The sequence below is a fragment of the Rhipicephalus microplus genome, unplaced genomic scaffold, assembly GCF_043290135.1.
Source record: "Rhipicephalus microplus isolate Deutch F79 unplaced genomic scaffold, USDA_Rmic scaffold_50, whole genome shotgun sequence".
Taxonomy (NCBI): Eukaryota; Metazoa; Arthropoda; class Arachnida; order Ixodida; family Ixodidae; genus Rhipicephalus; species Rhipicephalus microplus.
The window spans coordinates 1,545,627-1,556,159 of NW_027464623.1; the positions used below are offsets into that span (position 1 = coordinate 1,545,627).

At 42.0% G+C, this 10,533-nt stretch overlaps 1 protein-coding gene across 2 annotated transcripts; it reads left to right on the forward strand.

Moving 5' to 3' along the window:
• Window positions 1-5,984: 5,984 nt before the first annotated feature.
• LOC142788272 (uncharacterized) lies at window positions 5,985-9,812 on the forward strand. Of its 2 annotated transcripts, none has more exons than XM_075884879.1 (4): window positions 5,985-7,196; window positions 7,729-7,986; window positions 8,580-8,702; window positions 9,257-9,812. In XM_075884879.1, the coding sequence occupies exons 2-4, from the start codon at window positions 7,848-7,850 to the stop codon at window positions 9,421-9,423; spliced, it is 429 nt and encodes a 142-aa protein (XP_075740994.1). In that variant the 5' UTR covers window positions 5,985-7,196; window positions 7,729-7,847; the 3' UTR covers window positions 9,424-9,812. The 2 variants fall into 2 exon arrangements, with proteins under 2 accessions (XP_075740994.1, XP_075740995.1); XM_075884880.1 differs by having other exon boundaries at window positions 8,658-8,702.
• Window positions 9,813-10,533: the final 721 nt, after the last annotated feature.

Below are 10,533 nucleotides of genomic sequence, written 5' to 3' on the forward strand. Positions count from 1 at the left end.
CAAAATGCCTATGCAATTAAACATTAGTCAACGAAAGGTCATAATAGTGACCAGACGCCTTCACAGCACACACTCACAGGAGTCCCCTTGAGTTTTGTTAATTTTTCCAAGTAGATCGGAATCAATGTCACTAGCCATCTCTCCTGGAACATGTTCGTTGATTGCGTAACCTGCAATGTCAACTGTATTCTTGGCTGCTTGCATCGTAATTTTTCTAAAAAACCTTCTTTAAAATTATTCTTGCATAAAAAGTTCGTACGTCGGAATCTATAATACGCATGCAGCATCTGGGATCCTAATAAACCGCACTTTTTTCACAATTTAACCTGTTCATATTCGCACGGCCCGATTAATTTTGCCCAACTGCTCCCATTACGCTTCTGCACCTACAATGAAGAATGCACTAAAATTGCCTGATCTGTCTTTACGTAGTAAGTTTTTTAGTCTTTTTCTCTTAAACAATATTTATCATGAAAATGAAGGCTTAAAAGCCATGTTTTTTTTAAACCCGAGCACATTCACGGCGGCCGTGGTACATTTCATCACGCGTGGACCAAAGCTTTATGGTGGTGTCCCACTATGTCGTAGCAAGCTATATAGCCACTCTGTTATCCCCCAAACCAGTAGAGAATGGAACAACATCCCGCCTGCATCACAACTATTACTGGTGCCAACTGCGAAGTGTCGTTCAGGACACGGTGTTTTCGTAATTTGTATTCTTGTGCAATATATCATTGCACATTCGAACATATATATTAACCACTGCTTTGTGTAATTCCATCGGGCTCTGAAAGTGTACCTCATAAATAAACAAATGTGTCCAAAGTTCCAAAAAGTTAAATTGCACGTGCAATAACAAAGCAAGATAAAAAGAAAAGAACTTGACCTGACTGAAATAATGTCACCCTAGCGAGCACAACCACCCGCGTACACTTTTTAAAGTTGTTTGTAAAAAACGCTTCATCCTTGTTAACCACGCTCTTAAGGTTCCTTTTTCTCCACAAGCTTATTTTGTCGCACCGTTCACCCGGTGGCGTCCCGCTTGCGCAAAAAGGTGCCGACATTGATAAATCGGAGTACAGAGCAGGGGATCCTCCTTCGCATTCAGCAGCAAAAGAAGCTGCCGCACAAGCCCGGTTTTCGAGAGTACCGACCGGTACGGCACAGTGCTTACACACTACGTGTGTGCAATGGCCTCTTCCTGGAAGGCCATTTTTATTGCTATAGCAACTATATGGACACTCTCGGCTAGATATTGTCGCCGGCGTCGGTATCCCCGTCACTCAACGTGCATGTATACGTATCTATATATATGAAAATGCGAGAGAGAAAAATAATCTGCAAAAAGACCCCGCCGTGCAGAATAGAACGTCGGATCTCTGAATTGTGAGTGCGAGGCGTTAGCCACTGAGCCACAAAGGAGCACCTCCGTCAACGTCAACGTTCAAACGGCAGGCAGGCAGGCAGGCAGGCATGCAGGCAGGCAGGCAGGCAGGCAGGCAGGCAGATAGATAGATAGATAGATAGATAGATAGATAGATAGATAGATAGATAGATAGATAGATAGATAGATAGATAGATAGATAGATAGATAGATAGATAGATAGATAGATAGATAGATAGATAGATAGTTAGATAGATAGATAGATAGATAGATAGATAGATAGATAGATAGATAGATAGATAGATAGATAGATAGATAGATAGATAGATAGATAGATAGATAGATAGATAGATAAATTTTAGTCCCCTCCATTTACACACATATCCACGAGAGAGTTGTAGATGAAGATACATAAGGGAAAAAAGAATGTCCTTTTTGGTGTAGTTCTGAACCGTGCGCCAAATGTAGCTCCACCACAGTGAAACTTGAGAAAATACGTAACACGGTCAGCAGCGATTTACTTTCGTCGAGTTACCACTGCTGTGTTTACCATATTGTAGATGACGTCAGGGTAGGGTTTTTCTGTAAGAAGTTGAATCAGGTTATATAGATTGGCAAACTTGGCGTGTAACGTGTGCGCTACTGAGATACGCAGTTGAGATACGCGTTGTTTGCAGGTAGTTTCATCAGGCTGTTTCCCTTTCAGAAGTAGCGCAGAAGCATTGTGCCCATGAGAAAAGTAATCGTGCGCTTAGCGAAACAGTGGCCTGCCGCCTCTTGGTTGACGTGAAAGTCAGCCGCAGGCTTTCGAATTGCTTTCGGAAATTTCAGGGTAATTGTCGCAGTGACTTCTTGGTTATTTTTGATAATAGTAGTATTTGAGATCTCGTTCGTACACATGAAATTGGTTTGTCAAATTGGCAAGCTTGTGTTAGGTCGGATTTACCACTTGATAATAAAAGTGATCACCCCACATGAGATTTATGGATGGATGACAAAGCCAGGCACGTCATGAAGTATGCGCGTTTAAGAAGCTGCCTAAATCGACCTAAATGAGCATCGCACCCTTTTTTTGAATATGGCTGCACAGTAATAGTCAACATCACATTCTTTTCTTGACAGAGAGAAAGGGTCATACTCATTAGCTTCCCACTTTGCTCTTTTCGGACAGCGATTACCAAAAGCAAGAAGCGCCACCACCACACGTGACGGCAACACCAACCTAATCAGAACTAACTCGCCAATGCTGACATGGCACCATTGACAGAGGTAGGGCCTGTAATCTAACCGCCAGCCATCATGTCTGAAGCATTTTCTCTTGATCGTTCACCATTCTACACTTTCTTTTTCCATCTGGCGGCTGCCACATTTGCTTTGGGCCATACACTTTGTATGGTATACAGGTGCATTGACAATACGACGTGACGATTGCACAGTGTACGATAAAAAAGAAAAAAAATTGTGCGAGTGATAATGTGGCAATAAAGTAGTGGATATTTATTTCGTAACAACCTGAGCAGGCTGTATTTTCTGCAGGCGAGATCCCTATCCTTGTAAGGTAAGGGTCACCTAGAAAACATGGTACGGCCGGACGTTCGGTATCGCAATAGCTCGCTCGTAGGGCATTGTCGAAAATAAAGGACGACGACAAACTCTGCTTTTCTTGGTTTGAAAAAGTGAGCGGGAAGTAAATGTTGACATAACGTCTTCTTTATCTGTTATTTAGTAACCATCCCATAGTTTTCGTCTCGAGAAAAAGCGAACGCCGTTCTCCTTTCACGAGAGCCGGTGAAGATTGATTGTGCTCCCTATGTCGGTCCGCAGCCATAGTTACCTTTTTTTTTTACAAACCTTTTTCTCATAAGAGTGTAAAGCCTTTTCATAAGTTTCTTTTGTACCTTGTGAATTGTTTGCAAAACGCGTAGTTTTTTTTTTACATTTTCAAGGACGAACGATTCCTGTGTATCAGGGCAGGGATGTGACGTGACTTGGTAAAGAAAAAGAACTAAACGCGGCATCAGCAAAGATGAAAGTTTGTTCCCGTTTCATAGGAAACAGCGTTAAGCACATTGTGGTAGCGCTGAGGTAAGTTGTATAAAGATGATAAAGGTTTCCTGGAAGCTCTAGAGAGATAAATGTGGCCGAACATTTTCCGTGACAATATAGAGGATAAACTGCAATGATCTCCTTTTACACGATGGTGGGTTTGCACGACAATACCGTATTTTAAGGACCCAGATCAAACGAAGAGCACCATTCTCCGACGTTTCCAGAAGTGCATATAACCGGTCTTCTATCCCACTCGTTTTTCGATTCCTGTTTCGGCGGATGCGGCTCCTTTTTCTCAATTTTTTTGTGGTGAACAATGAAATGAGAAGTTTTATAAGCATACACGTTCCCTGCAATGACATCTCATCACGATCGGTTATGTAATGAAGGGTGAGACGGGGAATTACAGGGATGAGTTTACGTTATGTCGATTGAGAACATTGTGTTAAAGGAAAATAATCACGCAACCATAGGATGTATATATCCTGTGGTTGCGTAAAAGGGGCAAAGCTTATTGGCTGCAATGCATGATATATTAATTGCGATACACTTAATGCAATATGCCATGCATAGTGATCGACCCTTTTTTTAGCGCTAATGATGTTGAGTGTGGCGCTATTTTCGCGTCATACTTCTTTATGCGCTGTCTCGTAGGTTTTCACTTGTCAGGTGATAGTGTGAATTATTTTTGCTCGCTGCTTTTCTTGCATCTCTCCACCTCTCTCTCTCTCTCCCAATTATTTTTAGGAATAAACAGGGGTTCTCACGCGAAACTTTATTTTCCCCCACTGTTGAGTGCTGACGTAATTTTTGGCATAGAAATAGACGCAGGAGTATCTATTTCCCAAATTCAAGAAGGGAACACGGGAAGGCGACAAAGGTGACATAACTCAATATTCTGCTCATACAGCATCTGTTCATCCACATTATTGTTGTTAACCTGGTGTTCTTAAGTGTGCTCTAAATAATAATAATAATAATAATGATAATATTATTAATAATAATAATAATACTAATATAAAATAATAATAATAATATAACACTGATAATATTTTAATATTATACCTCTAATATTATTATCTGATGTACGTGCCAAAACCACGATAAGATTATGAAGCACGCCCTTAAATTTCGACCATCGGGTGTTCTTTAATGTGCCCGCGCAGTACATGGGTGTCTGGGCCCGGATTCACAAAACTGACTTACGAAAACATTTTTGCGCAAGAGAAATTTTGTTGCGTAAGTCGATTCACGAAACGAAAAAACGTCGTAAGAGGCCATAGTTGTCACATCGGCCACTGCAAATAAAGTGCGCTGTGACTGCCCCGGAACATGTCAGCGATGGTGATGCAGTTGCTATATTTGCTTACGTCACTGAAAAGTGCTCGTAAGTGGATTCACGAAGCGAAATTGTGCGTAAAAACAGCATGGCTGAGAGAAAATCCCAAGAGTGGTCCGGACCACTCTTAGGAACAATGTGGCTACTTAGAACTTGCTGCCGCAGCGGTATACTTTGGTGCTCTGGCTGGTTTTGAGTTAATTCACGCCCATTAAGGGCTGCCTGATGACTGCTGGTGCGTTTTTATTTCTTTCGGCGCTTCGAGCTTCGCGTGTTGTTTCCCTTGTACGCAGTGGATGGTGTTGACAACCACCACCGTCCAATAAGTTCGAAGTCGCAGTAATTGAAGAATTCTATTAGGCGTCAATGGCATAATACTACACATGTAAAGATTTGTGGTTGGATGAAAACCAATGTGATACGTGAATGGTCGCTGCATTCGAACGCGACATGACATAAGATCAACCTTATTTGTTATGTTGTAGTGTTGCGCCCCATCTCATCCAATGAAAAGTGCGACTCGAGATCCTTGCTTCATTGGTGGAAATTACCACCAAAGAGGTTAATGGGAGCACATTCTTTGCACGCTATTCGAAATAAAAATGAGAGGAAGTTTTCAGTGAGTGGTTCATAAAGTTTGTGCTCTAGTGTACTTTCATTGGCTCTAACTGTCCAATGGTTGCGATCTCTGAAATACAGCTGTCGATACACTTTGCGACAATCTGGAACAAAGCGTACTTTGTAAACCAAAGCCTATTAGGGGTGCGCGTGATTACGCATGGAACTACAAACAAATCATGCATCTTCACCCTCACTGTTCAGACACCGATATGGACCATGATAATATGGCAAGCAATCGGAATAAAATGAACCTAGTAAATTTGTATGATACCGAAAATATGCAAACCCTCACGATTCTGGAGCAAACCTTGGCTGAATTCATCCCTGCGTCAATTACCAGCCATTTAACTTGGCGCACGAACATCATTCAAAGGTAGAGCGAGCCACTGACATGTATTTTGTGCGACGCAGCGGCCACCTAACCTGAGAATAATAGCGTTGCGAAGGCGAATCCCCTGTCGCATGCTCTGATCGAAGCAGACGACAAACGCGAGCAGACGACGGCTTGGCCGACAGGCACAGCTTGTGATTGGTTGTGAAGCAATACCCTCCAGATCAGCTCACTCCGTGACGTTGCCAAAACACTTCTTTCATCTGGCACGCCTGTCCTGTTCGTCATATCACCCCCCTCACACATAAGAGAAATTTTTTTCACGCCGTGAAAATAGTGCAAGTACTTTCTAAGAGCTCTCTTACGTGCGGTGCAGTTGTCGAAAACAACATGGCGTCGTAAACAGAGCATATCGGTCGGTGCGACTTTCAGCAAATGCTTCTCGCACGAGTTACTTCAGCGTTTGACCGGATGTGTTGCGATTACAGCAGCTCTTTCAGTGCGTGTGAGCAGTGCGGAAAGCTGTGGCAGTGCAATGGTGTACGGTGAAGCGCAGCGAAGCCTGTGCGTCGGTGTGGTTATCAAGCGGGGATCGGCGTCGATGTATCGACGGCAACTAGCACTCGAGAAGCCTGCAGTGTGTGTTTGTGTGCCGGTAACAGTTCGTTCGCTTGACTTTCCAGTCTCTCAGTTGGGTGCTGTGCGACATTTCGGATTGACAGCGTTTTGACACGTTACTTGAGTGACCCCAAGTACGTACGGAAACGTATGAACTACGCGCTCGGTTCTTGCTTCGCCACTAGTTAGCCCGTACGCTTCTATTTACTTGAGAGCAATGTACTGTTCGGGAGTGAAACGATGTTCGTTGTGAACAGTGGTGCTGTGTTGACGTTCCAAGACTTGCGAACAAGCTGTGCTCGTGTGACCGAAAATTGAAAGACAGCGTTGATAACTGTTTTGCCCGGCGAAGTTGTGGTGGGGCAGCTTGGCGCTTTTGTTTATTAAGTCGTCACTTCTCCTTTTTGTGATAACCATAGTCCTAGCGCTGTGATGTGATCAACCAAAACTGCGAGATGCTACATTCTGTTGTGGATCGTGTTACTTTGGAAGCGCGCCTAGACTGTTCTTCGGTAACAAATTGAGAGTTCTATGTGGCAGCGAGAGCCCGTGAACGTCAAGCTTCCCTCCAGCCCCCCAAAAAAGCAAAGATTTCACCGGTGCCTTGCTTTGGATGAAGTTGTAGGCCAATTTCGCCTAACTACAGGTTTCCGAGTTCGTCTGGCCATCGTTTTTCACGGCACTAGAGCCTTGACAACAGCCGGTCATGGCCAGTTCTTACACTTTATCAATGGACATGCACGCCTGGCCAGCCCTTCATTGCTGTCATTGGCAGCTCCAATCTGCAGTTGCCCTTTGCCTGTTTGCCGTACTTGGTTCCTCATGACACCGACGGCTACTAAATGCTGCCATCGGTGAGTTCACCTTGCAGAACTAAATTTCAACAGTACTATAATTCACGCAGTTCTATAACGTGTGCAAGCTTTTAAGCCCATCAGATGTAATGTTTCTCTATGGTAAGTTGAAGCATGAAAAATATACTACTACTGTTATATACATACATATATTATGGAGCAAATACATAAAAAGATTTTGTGATTTGATACAAGTGAGCTCTTGTGTGATTATGAAGTTGGGCCTGTCGATTGACCACGTTTGATAGTTGGAAAGTTATTGTGAATTTATTTTTCAGAAGCCAGGTTGCAGTTAAAAAATTTATGTTATTTTGGAAAATTTGTTCTATAGACGATGACCACTGTGCTAGTACTATACTTCAGTAGGACATATATATTGCGGTACGTAAATTTTACATGAGGCTTCAGTTTATTTCAAAGTGATTATAGCAGATTGTGGTCACAATAACGAAGTGATAGCTTCCTCAAATAAGTATTAGAAGTGAGTGCTTTAGTGATTGTTTTTAAATATGTCGTTTTTGGCTCTTCACAGATCGCAGAGATTGGTTTGTTAAGGTCCTGTGATTCATCGGTTGAACATTCTGGCACATCAATCCTCATCTATACTTGGAGCACCTGTACAAAAATAGGAAGGACGCGTTCTCCCTAACTATGCAAGCCTATGTCACTGCTGGGACTGTTATCATTCAGCGGATGGGGCGTGGAAGCATGCATGGCAGCCTCATCTGGAAGGACTGCGATCTGCTTGGGAGCTTCGAGTGCACAAAACTGCCTAACGGCTGGCTGCAAGGTTAGTTTTTCTTTAATACATACGATTACGTGAACACCACTTACTGTGCACAAATTGAAAACCCAAGCATGGTTGCTTTCAGTGGATACCTGTAATATTCTTACACATAACTCTTATTCAACATTTATAGAACTAAATTGCAAGATAATTGAGAATGTTGAAAGCTGAAAGCCTGCAGCTTATGAATGAAACTCCAATTATCTGAGGCTCAAAAGCTTGTGCTTTGAAACGAGCACAAATACTTTGATTCCTTATTGAGCTCTCGAGCTTGTGACTCCCTCTGTGGATCAAGTGCTCTGGAAGGAAATAGCAAGTGGGTGAAAATTGCCTGGCTGTTCACAACTTGTAAAGAGAAAGACCTATTGAAGAAGCTGCAGATGACATAGGGCCAGTAACTGCATCTTTTACCTAATGTAGCTTTTTCTCTCTCAGTGCTGTTGCTTATGTTTCAGCCGAACATGTTCACCACGATTGCATAGTGATATATATTTTTCTAGAAATTGTACCTGACATAACTATGCATTGTTGATCTCTAAAGGTGACGTTCAGTGTGTTTCAAAGCCATGGCTTCTCATTTCTCTGTCTGTGGCTAGCCTGTTTCAGCAGCAGAGCGATGCAGCTAGCACACATGCAATCCAAGTCATGGAGCGCTCCTTTGGTGTTCTGTGCAGGACGCAGCATATCCATCCGGCAAGACACTGGTATCCACAATAATGGTGAGTGTTGGTGGCACCTGTAGGAGCCCGTTGTGTTTGTTGCGTATGATTATTTTCCCTGATGAAGTGCATTTTGGAAAGGTTTTCTTCATTTAGAATAATAGATGTCAGCAACAAGCACACTCATAATCCACAAGTTCTTTGTGTCTTCTAGACTGCCCATTTGCTCCTATACGCAGTACGGTGAGCTGGCTATGTTAGACAGCCTTAATGTTAGGAACATTGGCTGTTGCGTTGTAATGCAGTCTAACTTGTATTTCTTAGTGAACTTATTTGTGGTCTGCTTCTCGCACCTAGTGTAAAGTCAAAATAGAAGAAAACTTATTGGCTTTTTATGTCTGGCAGAAGTTTCATGCCTTCATCTATAACATTGTAGTTTTGCTCTTGTATCATATTAAATATATTTTCAGTCTTCACTGTTTGTGTGTGTGTGTGTGTGTTGAGGCTTGTCATTGGCTTCTGAAAATACAATATCTGTAAATATGAGCACATAATTGACAACTATACACTCTTGCATGTAGCATGGTTGTAACAATGATCTGTATTTTTCTAAGTTGCAGCAGTAACAAGGGGTTTGGTGCTCCACGGTCATGTACAGTGTATCAAGAACAGAGCACAGAAGACCAACAAGTATAAAGGGACTGCCAGTGACTGTTCTCCTGCTCAAAGTTTACAACAGCAGAAAGAGAACATTGTGATGTCAGGAGCAGCTGCTGCTTAACTTCTTAGCAGTGCATTATTCAGCAGTTCGTTTGCTTGCATTCAAAATTATTTAAATTTTGCATGGAAGATACCAAACTATGACACAACTTTAAAGGCTGCTGTAGTGTTAGTGGGCAAATATTTTTGAGCTGAAGTTTTTAACATGTGTGTTAAGTGCCTGCGCGCCTCTACATTTACATGCCAGAAATCACAGCATCCATGGTCGCCAATGGTAACTGTGTCTGCATTCTTTGTAGTACAAGAAGTAAAGCCATGGATGCAGTAATCATGTACTTAGTCGATGTAATCCTTCAGTGTACACTCATTTGTGTAGCACCAATGATGCCATGAGTGTATAAGCTCTGGGAAGTGAATCTATGTGGATTATTTTATTTGGAAGGAAGTAAATCATCACTACTTCTAGTATATCTTAACAGAAGATTTTAGTGCTTGGGTATTATCCCACTGCCTGTCCGTCCTTCCACAGTCTACTTATCTACTGTGTAAGTTTAACTTTTTAAATGTATACTTTGCTCGGATAGGTTTGTTCGTAATGTAATGCAAGTGACTTATCATCTATGCAGTTATACTCAGACTAGAAATAAAAGTACTTATTTTTAGATGTAGCTATACCATGCATTCACTTGTGTTTTTCTAGGTGCCTGTACAATTGTTTAGCCCTACAAAAGTGCTGGTATACTCTAATATTGAATCTGGCATCTTAAAATAGTTTGTTAGTGGAAGTAAGAATGTGTTTACAATCAATATTACTATCCTCAGATGAACTGTGAAAACTCTGTGGAAATTTATTTACATTTTTTGAACTTTGTGAAGGCAAATGTTGTTATGTTCTTTTATTGTGGTCCCTTTTTCATGCAAATGACACATAATTGCTTTGCAGTGGCATAGTATTAGTTGTTATTTTACACATATGTGCTGAGCAACATCGCAGTTGAGGCCAGCAGCAAGACATACATGCAGTGCACTGGAGCATCACCTCACATAGTGTACAGTCTTTGCCCACCAGAAAACTCAATATTTTTCAAGCAGACTAATAGACAGCTGTATGGGAACTGTGTTGATGTGCAAACTTTGAAGTCTTCTTGAGGAGTGTTTTTCATCATTTTTG

What these genes read in the sequence shown, in the direction of transcription:
- LOC142788272 (XM_075884879.1), top strand. Translation starts at nt 7,848, where the DNA reads ATGCAAGCCTATGTCACTGCTGGGACTGTTATCATTCAGCGGATGGGG. An exon ending in GCCTAACGGCTGGCTGCAAG is followed by an intron (nt 7,987 to 8,579) that starts GTTAGTTTTTCT and finishes GTCTGTGGCTAG; the next exon opens with CCTGTTTCAGCAGCAGAGCG. An exon ending in CACTGGTATCCACAATAATG is followed by an intron (nt 8,703 to 9,256) that starts GTGAGTGTTGGT and finishes TATTTTTCTAAG; the next exon opens with TTGCAGCAGTAACAAGGGGT.